Here is a 21,912-nt window from a genome sequence, read left to right as displayed (position 1 = left end):
CTGGGTCATGGCTGTCCTCTGTGTAAAGGCTCTTCACCAATACAGCTGTGCTCTCTGGTGACAATACAAGTGCTGGATTCTATTTACAGCTGCGTCAAGGAAATAGCAGTACTGAGGAGGATGTTTTTAATGTTTCTCTTTTTTCCCAACTTTTAGCTAATTAAATCCAATACCCTGAAAAACTAGTAGCAACCTCCCACATATCCCCCTTTCCTGGAAATCAGTTTCATTATCTGCACTTGGAAAACCAGGGAATTTCAAGCCTGGGTTTTGTACAGGTGCCTACCAGTAACAGGCTCTTGGTAAATATTTGTAGTTGGAATGACTACCACCAAGTTTAACTTCTAAGGTAGAGAATGCGAGGAGAGATCATGACGTTCTCTGACTACTGAAATTTCAATTCACCTAATATTTTTTCATGGCTATGAGCCACAGAACACACTTAGGGATGGCACAAACTCACAATCAAACACCACTTCTGTGACGCTCCAATCACAGAAATTGCTATCAACGACGTGGTTCTGGAATCAATAAGCTTCATTTGGAGACATTAAAATATATGATTTGGCAGGGCACAGTGGCTTGTGCCTGTAATCCCAGCACTTTGGAACGCTGAGGTGGGCAGATCACTTGAGGTCAGGAGTTCAAGACCAGCCTGGCCAACATGTCGTCTCTACTAAAAATACAAAAATTAGCCAGGCGTGGTGGTGGGTGCCTATAATCCCAGCTACTCAGTAGGCTGAGGAACGAGAATCACCTGAACCCAGGAGGTGGCAGTTGCAGTGAGTCGAGACTGCACCACTGCACTCCAGCCTGGATGACAGAGTGAGACTCTGTCATCATCATCATCATCATCATCATGTGAAATAGCTATTGGAAATAAAACTTTCCCAGAAACATTTTTTTCCTTTAAAATCAACCTTGAGGTGTAACTTACACATAATAAAAGGTACTCATTTTAGGTGTGGAGTTTGGTGAGTTTTGATAAGTGTATATACCCAGGTATCAACCACCCAATCACTCTAGAAAGTTTCTTCCTGCACCTTGGGAGTCACTCCCAGCCCCAGGCCACCGCTGCTCTGCGTTACTTCTGTCACTGTAGATTAGATGTGTCTTTTGTCTCTTCTAGAGTTTCATGTAAATGGAATTAAACAGTATCTGTGCCTGGCTGCTTTTGCTCAGCAGAATGTGTTTGAGATGCACCCTTGTCATCAGCACTTGGTTCTTTTTCCCTGCTGAGTAGTATTTCATTGTATGGATGTACCATGCGTTCCCGTGTTGATGGGCATTTGGGTTGTTTTCTGGAGACATTTTTAAGTCATTATTGGGGAAGGTCAGACTTAGCTTCTTGGAGCCCAAAGGGCCACCAGAGATGCCCTAGAGAGAAGGAGGACAGGGTATTGGATGTGGCTGTCCGAACCCCACCTCCACTTCAACCCAGTCACACTTGGTGCTTATATGTCTTGCATTTTGGGTTCCCCATGTTATTTTCTTTGCAAAAAATGTGTTTCTATCACTGGAGAAAGGTTTGTAAACAACTTATCTCTACAAGCCAGCCTCCACATATAGCCCTCAGGGCACAGGCTACCCTCCTCGGTGGGACAGTTCTTCCATGTGTCTTTCCTTTCTTTCCTAGGGGCCTCCTGGTCTTCCTGGGCAAATTGGCCCACCTGGAGCTCCAGGGATTCCAGGCCAGAAGGTAAATCTTGTTTTGACATAGGGGGTGAAGACCTTGCAAGGGCAGCGACCCCAGGGCTTCCCCTCCTCCTGCGACCCTCTCATCTTCCCAGCACCACCACCACACCCTCTGGCTGCTCCAAGACACCAAGGGAGCCACCCACCCACCTCCCAGCCTCTGTGGCTCTTCTATCCAACCCTTGCCATCTGCTTGGGCTCCTGTAATTCACAGAGCCTTCTGATGCTGTGGGGCCTGGGTCTAGACACACACCTGCCCTTGCCCCAACCAGAACCACAGCGGGAGTGAGGACCCCATCAGGGACCTCAGCATTTGAGCCCCTCCCCAATCCTCCCACCTCACTCCCTGCCCTTGCTTTCCTTTTACACTCCACCCACCTGTGTTTTTCTCAGATGGTCTACCTGTCTATCTCCCACTCATGAGGTCCTCTCCCCTGCTAGTCTTTTTCCCTCTTACCTTTCTTTCAAAGCCCCTCTCATCTTTCAAGCCCAATTCAAAGACCACCTCCTCCTTGAAGCTTCCCCTGATCTATCAGGCAGAATTCCCTGCCCTTTCCTCTGCTTCTCTGGGTAGGACCTACATCATTTTGCCACCTCCCTTAACTCCGCACCTGACCCAAAGAAGGGGCTTGGTTTGTGTGAAGATGAAAGGAGCACCCTGTGGAGCAGCCAGGGCAGGGGTTCTGCATTCAGGGGAGACAGGAAGGCAAGAACCCTTCTGCAAGGGAGCCAAGGGCGCCTATGGCTCTCAGAGGCAGCAGTGGGAGGTTGTGGCTAAAACATGGACATGGAGCCAGAGCGTCCAGACTGGGATCCTGGCTCCCCAGTTCACTAACTCTGGGCCTCAGGGACACAACTCTGTGCTTTGGAGTCCTGTCTGTAGAAGAGAGGCAATGCAAGTGCATACCTCCCAGCAACACAGTGAGAATTAAATGAGCAAACTCTATGGGAAAGTGTGGAGTGGGATGCCGGGTGCACTAAGCAATGTATAACTGATGGCTGCTATGGTCTCTGCCCTGAGAGTCACCTTTAGTTGTTCTGGTTACAGGGGGAGATTGGACTGCCAGGCCCTCCAGGACATGATGGGGAAAAGGTACGAACAGACAGGTCTGAAGACGGTCTTGGCCCTGGGGGCAGGAGGTCGGGCAGGAAGGCTCTAGAACAGGCCCTGGTGTGAGCCCAGCGGGCAGGGGGAAATGGGGAGGGGCGGGGAGAGGGGCCCACCCTGCAAGCCCCAGGAGGAGCCAGGCAGACCCAGGCTGGGCTGTCTGTGCCTGCCCCAGTCAAGCACCAAAAAGCCAAGGCCTTTGGACTTTTCTACTCTCTCTCCCTCTCTCCTCTTTTCTCCATTAATGTGTCTAAGAAGCGTTGTTGGTATTTTCTAAAGGGACCTCGCGGTAAACCAGGAGACATGGGCCCTCCTGGTCCTCAAGGCCCCCCAGGAAAGGATGGACCTCCAGGAATGAAGGGAGAAAACGGGCACCCAGGGAGCCCAGGAGAGAAGGGGGAGAAAGGGGAAACAGGACAAGCAGGCTCACCGGTGAGTGGCAGGGCTGGCTGCCCTTCCGTGCATACACCACTCCCAAGCATGACGCCAGCTTTGCAGGGCTTTGCACTTTGCATGGTGTCAGCTGCTGCCTGGGCTAGAAACCTGGGGCCAGGGCTTAGGGGTGGAGGATTCACTCAGCTTCCCCTCAAGTCACTCACATTATGAAGGCCAGTTTCCCGACTCAGGAGACCTGAGTCCTGCTCTGTCATCTGTATCCTTGGGAAAGCCACTCACTGTTGCAGAGCCTCCGTCTCCTCATCTCTAAAATGGCGATAATAACGTCTTCCCTGGATACCTCACTGGATTGTTGGGAAAGAGATGAAGTCATGGTTTAGAGCTGCCTCTTTGGAAAGTGTACAGAAGCCCTATACCCAGGAGAGGTTGCATGTACAGAAACGGGGCCTTCGCCCAGTCCACTAGGCTGCCAACTTGACTTGGGAGCCTTCTCTGGGTCTCAGGGGTTTCCATCTGTGAAATGGGTGCCATCCTAGACACCTACCCTTGGAGCAAGGGAGCCACATCCTGTGCATGCCACAGTTGGTCACACTCAGGAAGACCACCTTGAGCTCCACTAACAGAAATTGTTGTCAATCTGTAGGGTCTAGATGGCCCAGTTGGAGAGAGAAGGAGAACCTCGTGGCCAGAGCAGACCCAGAGTGGCAGGATTGCCTAATCCAGCTGGGGTTCTGAGGTTTACAGTGAAGCCAGACGGCTGGGTGTCAAGGTTGTCTGCAGGCAGCCACAGATGAGGGTCCTCCCTGGGGCCACCAGCCTAGCGGGTGCCTGGCACTGTGACGAAGCTGCCCTAATCCCAAGCCTGCCTACCAGGCCTGGGAGCAGGCAGGGGGGGTCCTCTTAACAAGCACCTACTTCATTTGAGTGTAAACAGGAGTTGCAACTTCCTTGGCTCACAGTATGATGGCCTCTAGAAGCACCAACCTAGTTCGACGGTGCTAGAATCTTGGTCTCAGAATTCTCCTCTAGGAAGTGGAAAGAGCCTCAGGGGTCAACCAGTCCCAAGTCTGACCCAGTGCAGGACTGCCTCACTCAGCCGGCACAGGCAGGCAGCTCACTGCCTCCAGACCTGTCCACTGCACCATGGGGCAGCCCCAGGATGGAGGGAGCATTCCTGGATATGGTGTGGAAGCTCCCTTGTCAGCCTGCCCCAGTTGACCCCTCAGAGCCTCTGGCCTCTGGAGCCATATTTATTATCTATTGCTGCATAACTAATCACTGCAAAGGTAGCGGCCTAAGACAATACACATTTATTGGCACACAGTTTCTGTGGGTCAGGAATTCAGGCACATCCTAGTTGGGTCCCCTGCCCATGGTCTCATGAGGCTGCAATTAATGTCTCAGCCAACTGCATTCTCATCTGGAGCTAGGGATCCCCTTCCAAGCTCACTGGTATTGGCAGAATCCAGTTCCTTGCTGGAACAGAACTCAGCTCCTAGAGGCCACAGTTCCTGCCACCTGCGCCCCTGCCCTCCCCACCCCCCACAGAGTAGACAATTCACATTATAGCAACTGGCATCTTCAAGGCCAAGGCCAGCAGTAGGGTCTCTCTAGTGTCTAGTGCTAGCAAGACAGAGCTGTGTACATGTGTGTTTGTGTGTTCATGTAACATATTAGTAACATAAGCTTAACATACGTTATATGTCACCATCTGTATGACATGTATGTTATAATCTGCAACATAATCATAGAAGTGAGGTCCCACCACCTTTGCCATGTGCCTTACTCCATGGCTAAGAAACAAGCCACAGGTCACCCTAAGGCCTGTCCACTGCAGAGTCCACAGAGAGTATCAGCCTCTCCTCCCCTGTACTAGAGCCTCAGATTCTTCAAGACAGTGATGACAGTCCCTGCCCAGTCTTCTGTCCTGCAGGCTGACACCTCCACATCCTCCATGGTGTTCCTTGTTGACCCCTAGACAAGTCATGTCCCAGTCTAGTTTGTCACAGATGTGAGGGTGCATCTGTCCCAGGCTTTCACAAGGGCTGGCATTCATGCAGTGGTGTTTTGTGCCCACAGGGAGAGAAAGGAGAAGCCGGGGAGAAGGGCGATCCAGGAGCAGAGGTACATGAGAGATAATGTGACAGAGACTCATCAAACGACAGTCTCTGCAGAATGCACAGTATTTCTATGCTTTAGAATGAAGCTTGCAACTGCCTGACGTTTACATGTACTGAGCACCACCGTAGGTCAGGCACTGATCCTCTGGACTGCTCCAGCCTTCCCAAACCACATCTCTCAGCAACCCTCACAGAGCACCTCCCGTGCTTCCATCCTGGTGCTAGAGTCTGGAGATACAAAAGTAAACAGAACTTGCCTGGCACGGTGGCTCACGCCTGTAATCCTAGCAATTTGGGAGGCTGAGGCAGGTGGATCACCTGAGGTCAGGAGTTTGAGACCAGCCTGGCCAACATGGTGAAACCCCATCTCCTAACAAAATTAGCCAGGAGTGGTGGCAGGTGCCTATAATCCCAGCTATTTAGGAGGCTGAGGCGGGAGAATCGCTTAAACCCTGGAGGCAGAAGTTACAGTGAGCCAGGATTGTGCCACTGCACTCCAGCCTGGGCAACAGAGTGAGACTCTGCCTCAAACAAACAAACAAACAAACAAAAACAAAACAGAACCGTCCCTCCGCAGCTCACAGTACCCCATAATGGGCACTAGCATGGGAGCAATTCAGGGAATTGGGCAAGCGTCCCAAAAGACGTGCTATCTGGGCAGAGTCTTGACGGCTTTGTAGGAGTTCGCCACGAAGTTTCAGAGGTAGGCTTTCCAGATAGAGGCATTATTCTTTTGAGAAGTGTAGTGAAAGGAAGAGAAAACAGAACGGCTGAGTGAGAATAGTCAGGATGGAGGCAAGGTTTTCAAAAGACAGCAGAGAATCAGGCATATTTGTAGGCTCAGGGGCAAGAAACGGGAAAGCAACGGAGATCAACGATGCGTGAGAGACAGGATGTTTGGTGGCGGGGTCTGGGCAACCCAAATAGCACCTCAGACCCATGGGAGAGACCACCAAGCCTTCTCAGTCCCCATCAGGGTGGGTTCACCTTGCCAAGCCCCGTCTGAATGTAGTGAAACAGGCCTGATTGTACAATGTGTATGGTACTTGTTTTGAAATGGATAGCCTCCTAAAGAAATGATCCTAATTCAGGAAAAGCATTATACACACATTGTCCCTCCCGGAAGCATTTAAAATAAACGTTGGAAACAGCCTAAATTTTATCAAGAAGGAAAGGATTAAATAACTTATAGTAATAATACTAATAGTAATAATAGTCACCACGTCTGAGCACTTTCCTCATGCCAAGCACCACACTAAGCCCTGGGTATGTAACAACTCATTTTCACTCCACCCAATGAATAGCACAGCACCATTACCAGGAAGCTGGTGGAGAACATATAAAAAATGGAAACATCAGTTTCACAGTAAGTGAAAAAGAGTCGAAAACCAAATTTTATACATATATGAAATCATAAACATACACATATATGTATATACAATTATACACATATTATATATAAATATCAAAAGTATATACATATATTCAAGCACATCTGATACATCAAGAAAATGTTTAAATTTTTGAAGCCTTTTATTATTTTTAAAATTCCCACCCAGGTAAAATTGACTTCTTCTGGAATGTGTCCAGTTCTGTGAATGTTAATACAAGTAGAGATTTGTATAACCAATACCATGATTAGGATACATAAACCACTTACTTATAATAAGAATTAAAATGGTAAACTTTTATTAAAAATGGGAAGCTTTTTTTAAGAAGGCAGAGTTTCCAAAGATCATGTTCGCTACAAGGAGACTGTGATGGGGCGACAAAGTCCACAGGTCCAGGAAACAACAGGGACCTCCTCTCTGCCCAGTGTAGGGGTGTCCTCCGTCGTGGCCTGGCACAGGAGTCACTCCCCTGGCCATGCTCCAGGGAATTCTACCCCTGGGAAGACGAGGCACCTGAGGAGAGCCCTGAAGCCGAGGCGGGGTGAGCAGCTCAGAAGGACCCAGCAGTGGCTGCCTGTGGACGAAAGGATGTGTGTGTTCATCAGAGACAGAAGCTGCAATGGGCACCACCCTCTGTAGAGGAGACAGCCCTGAGTTCCTCCATCTTCACTGGCCAGTCAGAATCTCCTTTACCACAATCTGCATCTGCTTTCAAGGGAAACAGAGACCAGCAGTCCCCATCCTGTCTGTAACAAACCTTGGGGACTTGAGGAGCAATCTTCAGGAACAGCTCAGTCTCCCCACATTCCAGATAACCAATCTCTGCTTCTCTAAGCCAAGGGTCTCAAACTCAAATGTCTACAAGGGCCAGGCCTGCAAAAAGTGACTGCAAAAGCTCTGGATCAAAGACAATAAGGAGTGGTGGGGACTGGGGTAAACTGAAGATGTCATGCCCCACCTAGAGGGGAAAGCTCTTATTCCACTCCAGGCAACTGTTGCCATGCATGAACAAGAACCTAGTGCTGCTAGATCTTCTGGTGTTTTTCTTTTTTTTTTTTCCAAGAAAAATCTGGAAGAATAGATCGTTAGGGACATTTCCTGGAAATTTGCTTTTTCAATATTGAGCAGTCCACCGGGTTGCTATGAGTTTTTGACCTGTTCTGAACCTTTTTTGGGGGATACTGTGCTGGGCAGTCACTGGCTGACCTCCAGTGGGCAGCCATGTCCTCCTCTGGCCTTGCAGTCTCCAGCTGGGCCCTAGGCCCTATCAGGAGGGAGGGCCACTTCAAGTGTAACAGGGCTCCCCTTTGGCTTTTAGGTTCCTGGGCTGCCAGGGCCAGAGGGGCCTCCCGGACCTCCGGTAAGTTTGGAGGGCTTGTCAGTGGCCAGCCCACTAATGTTGCCTCTCCACAGCAGTCACTGGGCTCAACCTCGGCCTTAGTCACTATCACCTCTTCCTCCCAGGGAGGGATTTTCTGGTCTACAAACCCCTCCCCGCTCCTTTTCCCTCGCATGTTAAACAGCACCATCCTGGGGACACCAAGGAGCCCAAGCATCGCCTGGTTTCCTGGAAATAGCTGACTGGTAGGGCAGCCCCAGGGTCCCTTGTCTCTAAGCTCTGCCCAACATTTACCTCACCCTTTGCCATCAAACATCTGCTTCTCCCATTCCTCATGTGAAAGTGACTCATCGGTGCGGCACAGTGGCTCACGCCCATGATACCAATCTGGCACTCTGGGAGGCTGAGGCAGGTGGATCGCTTGAGTCCAGAAGTTTGAGACCAGCCTGGGCAACATAATGAAACCCTGTCTCTTCTAAAAATACAAAAAATTAACTGGGCGTGGTGGCACGCATCTGTAATCCCAGCTACTCAAGAGGCTAAGGTGGGAGAATCACCTGGGCCCCGGAGGTCGAGGCTGCAGTGAGCCAAGATCGCACCACTGCACTCCAACCTGGACAACCAGAGTGAGACCCTGTCTCAAAAAAAAGAAAAAGAGAGAAAGAGAGGAAGCAGGGAGTGAGGGAAGGGAGGGAGGGAGGGAGGGAAGGAGGGAAGGAAGGAAGGAAGGAAGGGTGAGCCCCAGCCCCACTGGATTGGCTTTCCTTGGCTACAGAAATATAACCATGGGGCCCCTGTGCATTGCTTCTAGAGTGCCCCCAAGCACCCTGAAGCAACAGATGCTGGCCCATGCCTCTGTGTGGTTCGTGGTCCCCAAGGCACTGTGTGTCCTCTGTTGTAGATGGTAGAAGTAGCAGTAGGAATAATGATAGGAGCCAACGTTTATTGAAACTTACTGGATGCTAGACTGTTCCAAGCACTTTGCCTGTATTAATTTAATGTTTGCTGTGTTACCTCTGCGTCTTTCTTTCATGAGACTCTGGGTCAACCATGAGGACCACAGAGAGATTTTCTGTGAGCCCTGGCTGGAAAGGACTGGCTCAGACTATTCCCTAGGAAGCCCCAAGCATGATCCCCGCTTAGCATTTCTTTCTACCTCTCATGGGCAGGGACCCCAAACCATACTCTGCACCCAAAACCCTTGTTCTTCTGTGGTCCACTTGTGGACTAGGCAGTTGTGTTAACTAGAGATGCAGCTCTAATGCACCTTGTTTTATTCCAAATGCAGGGGCTCCAAGGTGTTCCTGGACCAAAGGTAAGGAGAAGTCACGTGACAGGCGCTGTGTCAGTGCTAGTAGAAAAGAGGGAAAGCACCCGAGACCAGCTGACCCTTTTTCCTAGAAGGCATTAGGTGACACTCCAGCCAAGGGGGTCCAGTCAGGGCAGGAGGAAGTCCTAGGTTCCCTTTAGCATCTATCATTGACACCTGGCATGCTTTGGCTTCAGAAGCTTCCCATCTGTCACCCCACAAAGGGACAGGTTAGATTCTTAGCCAATAGTTAAAATCCTTTTCCCATCAAACCTGCCCTGGCCCCTTCACTCATGCTGAGTAAAGGTGGGAGAGAGACAGCAACATAGGGTGGGACCCCTCCCCGGGTCAAGCTTGGGGGGACTCTGCACTGGGCTCTCCCGGCCTCGCCTCAAGCATTTCAAATGGATGAGGGGGCTGGAGGCTGTTGGTGTGACAATGGCCCTTTCCTCGTGCCCTGGTATTCAAGAGACTTTGGGACAGTTTGTTCTCCCGACTAGGCTGTGAGCCTCAGGGCTCTGGAGGTAGCATCTCAGGCATATGAGCAAATCTCTGTAAGGTTCCTGTTTTCCTGCCATGCAGTTGGGCACCTGTGCCAAGGCCTGACCTGTGGGTTTGTCCCCACGCCACCTAGTCCTTTTCTCTGTGGGGCTTTTCCCACAGGATACAGGGGCTACTAACTGAGGCGGGAATAGGCTAAGAATTCAGGGATTCTTGGTATCCTCAGGCTGCCACCCTGACCCCTCCTTCCTCTACAAATGCCACCCCAGCCTCCAGGACCCCAGAATGCAAGAATGAATTGTCTGGGACATGTCCTTGTGTGATCTCATCCCCTCTTCCTTTCCTCCAGGGGGAAGCAGGACTAGATGGAGCAAAAGGAGAGAAAGGCGTCCAGGGAGAAAAAGGAGACCGTGGTCCCCTGGGACTACCTGTAAGTACCTTGGACCCAGCAAGACTGGTGGGTTTGACGGGCCAGGGGTGTGGGCTGGGACTGGGGGACAGCCACTGGAAAGCTAAGGTTCTAGAGTCTGAGCATCCAGAGTTCCACGTGGTTTGTCTTTCCCACCTGGACAAGACCACAGGCTCTGATTCTCTTCCTCCTCTGGGCCCAGGCCCCACCTTGGTGCTGGGGAAAGGCAATGCTGAAGAAGACAGGCTCCCCCACCCCAAGGGGCACTGAGCTGGGAGGGCAGCTTCAGGCCCTGCTTGAGCCTGGTTCAGAAGCAATCAAAGCCTGCTGCCTTTATGGGGGCCAAGCTTGGAGGGTTTAGAAGTAGTGGGACAAGAAGATAGTCTCCATTACAGTCCATTTTCCCAGAGGGACCCCAAGAGAACTCCTGCTCTCCCCTCTTAAGCACTGGTCATGGCAGAAAGGCAAAGACAAAGTCGGACTTTGTGGTCCCAGCAGGCCAAGGCCATTCATCTCCTGGGTTCCTGGAGATCTCTGATCTCAGCCTGCCCAGAGCCAGAGGCCCCAGGTCAGAGGTGGGGAGCTACTCAGAAGGTGTTCACATGTCAGGATATGGGGCTGGGCTGGATAGGGCTGATGGCCTCTTCACTGCCTCACCTGTGTACAGGTGAGCGCATCCCACCACCCTCCCTGGAGCCAGGGCTCCATGCCCCCTAACCCTCCACTGAGGCTGGCATTCTTCCAAGAGCTGGAAGGGATGTTAGTGATCCATCTCATCTTTCACTGATGGTCCCAGAGAAGAAAGTGGGTCACTGGAGGTCACATACAAAGTTGGTGGCCAAGCCAGAGGCTGCTCTGCAGCCATGGCCTTGCAAAGCGACTCCTTCCAGCCACTCAGGCTTCCTCCGTCCTGGGCTCAAGGCCAGTTCCCACCCCAGGTAGCCATAAAGAGCAGAGAAACAATGGAAAGCCCAGCTACCCTCGCTTGGCAGAGCTTGAAGGCCTGGTTAATACAATCACAGCAACCAAACAGCAAATGCAAGAGGTATAATTATACCCTCATGAATGCATTCGAGGTAGGAATATTTAAGAAGCCAATCTGCTTGACGGACTACAGAAAACTGATGACTTTAGCAGGCATTTCCCCATGTCTTAAGCTGTGTCTGGAATGATTAAGTGCTCTTTACTATTAAAGAGCCTTCCTGCCCCACTCAACCACAAACCTCTCCTTATCCACATTCATGGCCCCAATGACCTTGATGAACACTCGAGAATTCAGTCAGGGGTTGAAATGCGAAAGGCACAGCGACCAAACAGGTAATATTAATATAAACAAGGAAAGCGCCAGATGAAAAGACAAAGTACCTACTCTATCATTAATTTTCTCACTTTTGATAGAGGCATGGGTACAGAGAAGTATTTTTTTTTAGTTTAAATAAACAACAGAACAAGCATTCATACGAGACAACTGACACAAACCTGAGAGAGACACTAGGGATTGGAGGGGACTATGGTGCACTAGAGACCGTGTATCCCTTCTTAAGGGGAACCGTCCCTTCTCAGCTCAGCTGACTGTTGCCTTGGAGGAAGGCGGAGCTGGTATTTCTGGATCTTCCTATTTTTCAAAGGAAGTTAAACATCTGGTGTTTTATGTGAAATCTTTCCATTTTCTAACATTAGATCAAAATTATTTGCAACACTGCAGACCATACAAAATATGTCAGTGGCCCACATATGGCCTGAAAGCCTCTAATTTGTGCTTTCTGCTCCAGACCTCTCAAGACAACTGAGTTTTAATGCTGCATTTTTTTTTAAGTACATGGATATTTAGCTACCATTCTGTTTCCAGGTTTCACCTGGATGTTTTATTCCACGTAGTAGCAGCCTGCTTCTCCAGGCATATCCTGGAGTGTTCCTCCATTTGCCCTGCAGAAGCACTTCTCAATGCTGGCTGCACACTGGAATCCCCTGAGAGCTTTTCAAACTTACCATCACCCCGGGCTTCGCTCTTGGAGATTTTGAATTGGATCGGGCTGGGATGGGGTGGGACCCAGGCATCTGTTTTACTTAACATTGCCCCCAAGAGATTCTAATGTGCTGCCAGGGCTGAGAACCACAGCTCTCTAGCCCAGTGAGTCAAGGTCGGTCCCAGAATTGTGTGGTCCTAAATCTGAGAAGAGTCCCTGCAGAGTCCTTCTACCCAACACCTTTTCCATGAAGAAGCAGCTCATTGCCTCCCTTTTCTAGGGACTTCCTTTTCATTTGAAATTCTGAGGCTGAGGCTCAGTTGGAAGCAGTTTTCAAGCACTCAGTCCTTACCAGGCCAGAGTATTGCCGCTGCCTTCTCCCTGACTTGTCACATTGGAATCATTAGAAAAGGGTCTCTGGGTTTTCCTGGGTGGGTTTCAGAGGCAGCTTCACACCCACCAACCATGTATTTCACTGGCCAACAGCAAGTAAGGGTGCTGATAGCAGGTTGGTCTCAGTAGCTTCCCACCTGCTGCCCATTTGCTCTGGGAAATACATGGCCTTAGACCTCTGTCCCAGGCCGCTGCCTCCAAAGCCTTTGCCTACACAAGAGCCCTTGTCTGGGAGCATATGAATGGATTGAGTTTAGGTTGAGCATCTCAGACTGTAAAGTGCCAGCAAAATGTCAGGCGTCATCTGTAATATCATCTAAGAGCCAACTCATTCCCCCAGACTGAAGGATAAGCAGACCAACTCCTACCCAGATTTCACAACTGGGTGCTGTTACCCAGGGCTGAGACCCTCAGGGGCGCCCCAGCATGGCCTGATCCAAACAGGAAGGCAAAGAGGCTGGGAAAGCTTTCCTCACCTGGGGCCCCTCCCCAGTGAAACCTGTCCTGGGAAGGGTGCACAGCTCTGATTCCAAGACATCTCTCCAAGCATTCCTTTCTGTATCCCTTACCCCATAACACTGAAGGGAGAGTGGTTTCTGAGAGGGAATAAAGGGAGAGAGGAGAGGAGGGGGCGGGAGGAGCAGGTGGCCATCCGCACCGACCTCCACCCAGCCTGCTCAGCAGCCAGCCACTGCATTCAGTGTCTCCATGTTTTCGTTGGTTTCCATGTAAATACCATTCCCTGTCCTCCCAAGCTTATTTCTCCAGTTGTGTTTGATTACCAGCATTTATGTCTGTCCAGAGTCACTGCTTTACTCACCTCTTCCCTCCCCATTGTTCCCTTTTTCTCCCTCCCAATCCTCTCTTCCCCTTCTTTTGGTCAAACTGTGCCCTTCGTCCAGGGAGCTTCAGGTTTGGACGGCAGGCCTGGGCCACCGGTGAGTGTCACTTCTCCATCACCCCTCACCCCACCCCACTCCACACCTGGCCTGTGATCCCTTTTGTCTGTCCCACTGTGGCCTCACTTTCCCAGTGAATCATGCCTGGTCCCACCTCCGACACCAGAAAGATGCCATCGATGCTCTGAAGTGCCTTTTCCGGCCTCTTGACCAAATATGGCTGGCCTTCATCTGAATGCCCCTGTCCACAGAATACACCCAGGGACCTCAAACCTGCCAGGTGTGGGGTGGGAGGCCACTCCAGCAGCACCGCTCCTGATTCCACAGGAATGCTGAGTCCAGCCTGGGTGCCCAGCCCTGGAGGTTTGAGCCATGGCCTCTCCCCACCAAACACACCAGTGTCTGTGTGTGCCCGTCATGCTGTGTTGTCTTCATGCTGTGAGCTCTGTCCATCTCCTGTCTTCCCACGAGGGCCTCCTAGTCTTGTGCAGCCACCAGTCTGGTATATGTGGGGTAGGACAGCTTTGAAGGCTGAGGACAGGAGTAGCCTGTAGGAGCACAGAAGCCAGTCCCAGCTCTGTGTCTTATGCACGTTCTAACCACCCTTGCACTCCCTGTGACAGCACAGCCACTCTGCAACCCAACAAGGCTGTTCATTACAGAGCAAGTGAGGCACACGTGGGTCCTCTCTTCCTCCATTCTTTCTGATTCCAGAAAACAGGCATCATTTACTCTTGACTAGAAAGCACCTGGCCCTTCTGCTTATGACTAACAACTGAAGGATCAGGGAAAATTCCCTCCTTGTCCACCTCCGGTCCCTCCCCTGAGTTTCCTCCGAGGTCAACCTTCCCAGGGTGTTGAGCTCACTCACCCTCAAGTCTTGAGGCCCTGCTCGGGAACCATAATGAGAGCTCTGTGCGCCCAGCCCCTTCCAGCCAGGAAGGCCCTGCTCTGTCCTGCAGAGGGCTTTCAAGGCCACGTCTGCCCATGGCCTACATGGAGTTCTAGTTAGCTGGCTGGAGCCACCCTCAGGGGAGGCGAGACCTTGCCAGGGTTCATGTGTACAGCGTAGGGGACGCACTGAAGCACAGGCTCACGGGTCTTCCCAGGTGGCCAAGGGCACTTGCAACTGGCACCAAGAGAAGCCCAGAGCTTTTAGAGGTAGGAGGGTCAAGATAGACCTCTGTGAGAGCCCTGTCCTACTGAATGCCTATTCTGTGCCCTCATAAATAGGAGGTGACGAGGCTTGCCTAAGATGACAGACTTCTTCAGAGCCCCCCACCTCCCTGCACTGATGGAGTTCACACCGTAAACCCTTACATGCAGAGAGCATGCCCAGGCGTTATTATGGCTTTGCTCCTTCACCACAGTCCCTACCTCTGCATCCTTTCCCACCGATCACACCTGTCTCAGGTGCGGGGCAAGGCTCGGGGATGATCTGTGGTTGCAATCAGAGAAACCAAGACTTTCCTCTCAATGGCTTCTCCCATTTATGTTAGACCGAGGAAAGCAGTACAAATTCATACACTCTGTCCCTTTGGAACTGAGGCTTTATTTTCCTCATAAAATCAGTATCCTAACTTTAAGGGAAAATGTGGGGGGAAATATAAGCCTTCCCTGCCAATATTAACATTTATTGAGCACTTCCTACGCGTCAGGCTCAGCACCAAATGCTTGCTATGCATTCATGCATGGAAACCTGGCACGGTCGAGGAGGCAGACACACGTGGTACAGACAGGGAAACTGACACTCGGCAACGCTAAGGAGCTCCTCCAATACCCAGGAGTTTGTAGGCCTCCGAGGCAAGGCCAGCCAGGTGACTCCGTGGCACTGTGCCAAACCACTGGCCCGAGCTGACTCCTTATTGTTTTTGAGACAGAGTCTCGCTCTGTCACCCAGGCTGGAGTGCAGTGGCGCAATCTTGGCTCACTGCAACGTCCACCTCTGGGTTTCAAGTGATTCTCCTGCCTCAGCCTCCCAAGTAGCTGGGATTACAGGCACCCACCACCACGCCTGACTAATTTTTGTATTTTTAGTAGAGTCGGGGTTTCGCCATGTTGGCCAGACTGGTCTTGAACTCCTGACCTCAGGTGATCCACCCGCCTCAGCCTCCCAAAGTGCTGGGATTACAGGCATGAGCCACTGTGCCCAGCCTCCTTTTCTTTCTGCTGTGCTATTATGGATGCCTACAGCCTCCCTTCCTCCCTTGTGGTTGCAAAGGGGGGGCCTGAGGACATCTTACTCCCCTCTTTGTCTCATGTGAAGTAAGTCATGCCCCGCCATTCACAGATACATTCAGAGCACCGGAAACTGCCCACAGCCCAGCTCAACTCCTCCTGTCCTCATCTGAGGCCAACAATAGGAGACGCTGAACTAGAGACTTGGTCTGGCCAGGCTGTGAATTGGGAACCTGGGAAGATGTTGGATGAGGCCAGAGCAAGCCCTGATGCTCCGTGTCTAAGCCATGAGCTCCAATGGCTCCAGCGCCCCCAGCCCCGGGCTAGCAGAGCTCATGACACGCCTCCCTGCCAGGCCAGTGTCGGTGCAGACATTGAGGCACCCTAATTCATCCCCAGTCCAGCCAGTTCCGCAGGCCTGCAAGTGGGGCGAGAAGGCCCCGGCCAGAGGCTGAGGCCAGGGCTGTGGGTCTGCGGTGAGCTGGTGGGGTGGGTGTTGGCTGAACAACCCTCTCTCGTCTGCCCCTGTGTGTGCGTCCGCATCCGTCTCTGTGGCATGAAGACCCTCCCGCTGCATGTGGAGCTGCAAAGCAAAGAGGGTGCCAGCCCCTGGCCCCTGCCCCGGGATGGGTCCACTCCCTCCCAAGTGCTTCTGGGAACAAAACTAAGCAACCATTCTCCCACTGTTTTCAGCCTTGGCAAGCTTGGTTGTGAAGCAAAAGGGTTTTAGTCCACAAATCTGGCTCTGAGGCATGGGGAGGTGCTCTCTCCCCAATAGCCCCTGAACCCAAAGAGGACCATGGCCCGGTCGAATGACTGCCCTGAACGAGCCTGGCCTCGCCAACCCTGAAAACTGGGCCTTGGACCTTGCTCATCTCTAGGCATCGGGTGGGGCACCCAGGGCTCCCCAGCGTGTGGGGACCCTCACCTCTGCTTTCTTTCCCCTTCCCAGGGTACTCCAGGACCAATTGGAGTTCCAGGCCCAGCGGGACCAAAGGGAGAGAGGGTGAGTGTCACTGAGCCAGGGGCCTGGGCGGCCAGGAGGGAGGGGCATGTGGGACCCAACACCAGGGGTCTCAGCCCTCATGCCTTCCTTCTTCTATCTCTTCTCCTGGTCATCCTCACAGCAGCCTGGGACAGGGGGTGCTGGTTGTGTGGCTATGAGTCGACAAGACTTGGAGGGATCAAGGAGATGGAGAGGCCAGGCACGTTGGCTCATACCTGTAATCCCAACACGCTGGGAGGCCAGGGTGGGAGGATCACTTGGGCTCAGGCGTCTGAGACCAGCCTGGACAACATAGTGCAACCCCGACTCTACAAAAAATTGTTTTAAAATTAGCCAGGCATGATGGTGTGCACCTCTAGTCCTAGCTACTTGGGAGGCTGAGGCAGGAGGATCAGTTGAGCCCAGGAAGTGGAGGCTGCAGTGAAGCATTATTATATTACTGCACTCCAGCCTAGGAGACAGAGCAAGACCTTATCTCTATTAAAAAAAAAAAAAAGAAAAGAAAGAAAGAAAGAAAGAAAAAGAAAAAAGAGGAAAAGAAAGAAAAAGAAAAAAGAGGAAAAGAAAAAAAAAGGAATTGGAGAACTTCCTCCACTTTGGCTTCTGGCCACCTTGTGTCCATCTCAGGTTCAGTCTGGCAAGGCCCTGGGCACCATTATCACTGGACATGCCTAAACTTTGTAATGATTTAGGGAAACTGTCCTGGAGGACAGCAAGAAGTCAGGAGGCCAGAGCCATAGGCCAGGCTCCCACGGTCGCTGTCGATAGACGTTGGCCATGTCACAAGACTTGCAGTTCCAGGCCTGTCCTGCTGGAATGGGCATGTCCGAGGGTGAGGGTGGAGGGCGTCGGCTGAGTGGAGGCAGGGGAGCTGTGTGTCTTTCTATATCAGCTCTTTCCAGCCAGCCCCTGGGTTCTACACACTCAGGATGTCCCTGCGTGGGCATCCGTAGAGTTCTTTGCCTGTGTGGGCAGCTCCCTGCACTCCCCATCTGCCCACCTTGCTGGCTGTGTCTCAGGTGGGGAGGGCAGGAGCTTCTGCAGAGGGCACAAGCTTCTCCGTGACCACCAGCTTGGGGAAACCAGGAGGCTGCTCTGAGAGGTGACCCTTGAGGCTCCGGAGAAGAAAGCAAAGCTCTCTTTCTCTTCCCTTTCTCTTTCCCTGCCTTCCTGCTCTGTTTTCTTCTCCCCTGCTTCAGCCTCAGGCCAGCCAGGCCCAGGACACCACGGGTCATTCTGGAGGGCCTTGGGGGATAGGCTGTGCTGGAGGGAGAGTGAGGGGGGCTTCTGAGCCCCCTCCCCAAGGCAGTGTTTGCATCAGCAGCACCCCACCTTTCCCATAGCCCTTGCTTCCCGGAGGAAGCCGTTGCTTCCTCTTGAGGGGACTGGAGAGGTTTCCTGTATTTCATACCAAAGTAGAAAATGGCAAGGAAGATTGTTACCGAGTCTGGCAGGATTCATGCATTTCTTTCTCCTATTTCAGGGCAGCAAAGGAGACCCTGGGATGACAGGACCAACGGGAGCAGCTGGGCTTCCTGTGAGTCTCTTGGGATCAGAGGTTCCTCTCCTCCCACCCCTGCCCCCATTAGAAACACCCAGGGCCGGCCAGGCATGGTGGCTCACACCTGTAATCCCAGCACTTTGGGAGGCTGAGGCGGGCTGATCACGAGGTCAGGAGATCAAGACTATCCTGGCCAACACAGCGAAACCCCGTCTCTACTAAAAATACAAAACTTAGCCACGTGTGGTGGTGGGCACCTGTAGTCCCAGCTACTCAGGAGGCTGAGGCAGGAGAATCACTTGAATCTAGGAGGTGGAGGTTGCAGTGAGCTGAGATCGCACCACTGCACTCCAGCCTGGGTGACAGAGCAAGACTCCATCTCAAAAAAAAAAGAAACACACAAACAAAAAAAAAACACCTAGGGGCTGGAGCACAAATCCAGGGCCAAGGGAGAACTCTCATTTCCATGACAGACGAAGCTGCCAAGAGGCAACTGGTGATGGGCTAGCACGCCCTGCTGGGCACTGCGCTGTGAGAGGACCAGGGCCTCTGCCATCCGGACTCTGTAATGGGATGTAGCCCCTCCCACTGTGTTAAGTGCAGCCTGCCCTCAGCAATGTGTGCGCCACGGCCCCTGCCCTCAGAAGGGGCAGAATCAAATCCAGACCCCTGTGATAGGAGAGGCTTCATGAGCGGAGCAGCTGGGCCTTGCAGGGGACACCTGGCTTTCCATCGCAGCATGCTTTCCCACCACTTTGTTACAGAAGTTGAGTGTCTGCCTGAGAGAGCCCGCACTTTAGTTTCCCATCCACTGGGGGCTGTGTGTGTTGGCCAGGTATGCACATCTGGGCCACCCTTGCCTCGTGCTAAATTCCCCTAGCTATAGAATGAAGAGCATTTTGCACCTTGAAAAGAGGGTCTAGCAAGAGCCTGGCAGGAGAGCCTTGGGAACTCCCCTCTGCCAAGAGCATTCCTGGCCCCCACAAGCGCATCCTCAGAACTGACCCCTCACTTGCAATAGTGACCTCGGGAGAACCCAGCCACAGGCCAGGGCCTGGGCTGGAGAGGCGAGAAAACCAGAACTGTGTTCCTTTTTTTTCTCTTTTTTTTTTTTTTGAGACGGAGTCTCACTCTGTCGCCAGGCTGGATGGAGTGCAGTGGCATGATCTCGGCTCACTGCAACCTTGGCCTCCCAGGTTCAAGCGATTCTCCTGCCTCAGCCTCCAGAGTAGCTCAGACTACAGGTGCCCACCACCACGGCCAGCTAATATTTTTGTATTTTTCATAGAGACAGGCTTTCACCTTGTTGGCCAGGGTGGTTTCAATCTCTGGACCTCGTGATCTGCCCACCTCGGCCTCCCAAAGTGCTGGGATTACAGGCGTGAGCCACCGCGCCTGGCCTGAAGTGTGTTCTTGGCTTTGCCCAGAACTCATCATTTGCCTCTAGGTCAAGTTTTCTGAGTGATTTGCTCTTCTGTCCCCTTTCTGTGTAATGGGAATAATTAAACCTGTCTCCGGTGAGTGAGGCATCAGGAGAATTTGATGAGCCTGGAAGAAAGCACTGTACAGCCGGCCTGTGTATCCTCATTAACATGCCTTTGTTCCTCTGATCTCTTGCAGGGTTTACATGGACCACCCGGGGACAAGGGAAACCGGGTGAGTCTGAGCCCCTGCACTCGTGCTCTGGCTACTAATGTCTTTGTGATGGAGTGGAATGATCAATCGGTGATTCTTGACCAACATGGCAAACAGTTTTTCCTGATAAGTCATCCTAAATTGAAAGGCTTTACAAGGAGGGCCTTAACCTGTGGCATGTAGGGAGCCTGGGGCCTGATCCTCACATGGAAGCCTATATTTTTCCACACAGCAAGGAGAGACTGAATCCCACGGCAGCCACCAGCTTAGCATTGCCATCCAGCAACAAGAGCCATGTGTCCAGCTCTTTCTAGGTTGCCCTGATTGTGGGACCCTACGTGATCATTTTAGATCCATTGCTACCTTGTCCTCGCCTTCTGAAACTTGGTTTTGCCAGGCATTCCAGGCCACTGGTGAGAGAGAAAATAAATTCCAGCTCCAAGAACAAGCAGACAGCTGTTGGAAGCAGCCAACCCTTTAAAAAAATATTACAGCCACTATTTCTCTTGGAAAGAGTCGGCAGGGCTCTGAAAGGACTGCGCCTTCTCAGACCCTTGCTGTCCCTTTGGTTTCTGCCATCTTCACCAGGACACACTCACCAAATGCCCACAGCACCCACAGCCACGTAACAGGGTGTGGCACCTGCCACAGCCTTCAGCATTTGGGCCCAGCAGGGAGAATTTAACTACATCTGACCAAGAGATGGCCTTTGGGTTCCCCTCTGGAGGGTCTCATCTGCTGCTGCATCATGGGGCTTCCTGGGGTGGGGGCACACCCCCTAGAAACCAAGTGTGTCTTCTAGCGGGTCCTAAAATCCAAGGCGCTTAGAGGAGAAGGAACAGATGGAGAAACAAGGCCCAGATGATGATTATGTGTTCTGGGTTCCCATGGAGAGTTAGAGGCAGAGCACACGGTCTCCAGAACCCAGGTCTTGTGGCTGATCTTTGCACACTGATACCATGTTCATGCACAGAAAGTGCCAGAATGCCTATGCTCCTATCTGGCAACAGTGAATTCCATTCTCTTCAATTCAAGATCTATTTACTGAGCACTCCCATTTTCCTAAGTGCTCTTCACTGGCAGCTGCTCAAAAGCAACTCAGTTTGTCCCGCATCTTCTATAAACAAGAGGGAGCAGCAGCACCACCCCGGCCCATGGCAAGACCAGGTCTGGAAACCGCCAGAATAAACAGACCTGCTTCCAGATGCTCTAAGCATGCTGGGAAGGACTTTCCTCAGTGTGGCATCAAAGGATTTAGGCCTCTAAAATCTTTGATCATTCCACCTCTTCATTGGCATACTAACTTCCTTTCAAATGTCTTTCTGACATGTTCTAGTTTTCTTTATTATATTCAATTAGTATTTTCTAAACCTCCTTCTTCAGACTTTTTCAGTTGGCTGGAGACACTGAGCCGTTTGAAGGCTGCAAAATTGGTCCTTCAAGGGACGGTGACCGTGTTGCTCTAGAGGTGGAGGCAGGACAAGTACCCTTGTCACAGACAGAGGGAGGGCGGGGGCTGGCGGCTCTGATGCTGCAGCAACTGAGGTTATCGAGTCATCCACAGAGGCCCCAGGAATCAGTGAGAAAGTATTTCTATTCCCCCTCCCCTTCCCAATGTTTGACACACTTTCCTCCATCCCCTTTACAAATTAGGAACGTGTCACTTACTAAAAGTCAAGTTCAGAAAACAATGAGGTGGCACGCACCTTTCTTTTGAGCACACCGTAAAGAGCCAATTGACTTATTCCCAAAGAGCAGGTTTCCAACTCAAGGGCAGCTTGTCCTCTTCATGCCAGGGATTTGACTCTCAGGATGCCCAAATGTCCTGGAAGAGTCTCCCCTCAATCTTGCCTCTCATTCTGACCTTTCTTTTTTTCTTCGAGACAGTCTTGCTCTGTCGCCAGGCTGGAGTGCAATGGCACTATCTCGGCTCACTGCAAACTCCACCTCCCAGGTTCAAGCGATTCCCCTGCCTCAGCCTCCTGAGTAGCTGGGACTATAGGTGTGTGCCACCACACCCGGCTAATTTTTTGTATTTTAGTAGAGACAGGGTTTCACCATATTG

At 51.7% G+C, this 21,912-nt stretch overlaps 1 protein-coding gene across 6 annotated transcripts in view; it reads left to right on the top strand.

Moving 5' to 3' along the window:
- Positions 1-21,912, top strand: part of COL13A1 (collagen type XIII alpha 1 chain) — a 156,156-nt gene that overhangs the window by 124,756 nt on the left and 9,488 nt on the right. For 2 of the 6 annotated variants that reach the window (XM_063727361.1, XM_063727360.1), the window contains 11 exons: positions 1,637-1,699; positions 2,744-2,788; positions 3,083-3,235; positions 5,279-5,323; positions 8,029-8,070; positions 9,338-9,364; positions 10,209-10,289; positions 13,531-13,566; positions 16,658-16,711; positions 18,195-18,248; positions 19,833-19,868. In XM_063727361.1, coding sequence (XP_063583431.1) covers positions 1,637-1,699; positions 2,744-2,788; positions 3,083-3,235; positions 5,279-5,323; positions 8,029-8,070; positions 9,338-9,364; positions 10,209-10,289; positions 13,531-13,566; positions 16,658-16,711; positions 18,195-18,248; positions 19,833-19,868 — 636 coding nt within the window. The remainder of the gene's footprint in view (positions 1-1,636; positions 1,700-2,743; positions 2,789-3,082; positions 3,236-5,278; positions 5,324-8,028; positions 8,071-9,337; positions 9,365-10,208; positions 10,290-13,530; positions 13,567-16,657; positions 16,712-18,194; positions 18,249-19,832; positions 19,869-21,912) is intronic. The other 4 variants (XM_063727364.1, XM_063727363.1, XM_063727362.1 and 1 more) reach the window with 3 other exon arrangements.

This window comes from Pongo abelii, chromosome 8 (assembly GCF_028885655.2).
Source record: "Pongo abelii isolate AG06213 chromosome 8, NHGRI_mPonAbe1-v2.0_pri, whole genome shotgun sequence".
NCBI lineage: Eukaryota > Metazoa > Chordata > Mammalia > Primates > Hominidae > Pongo > Pongo abelii.
This window is presented reverse-complemented; position numbering and strand designations above follow the sequence as displayed.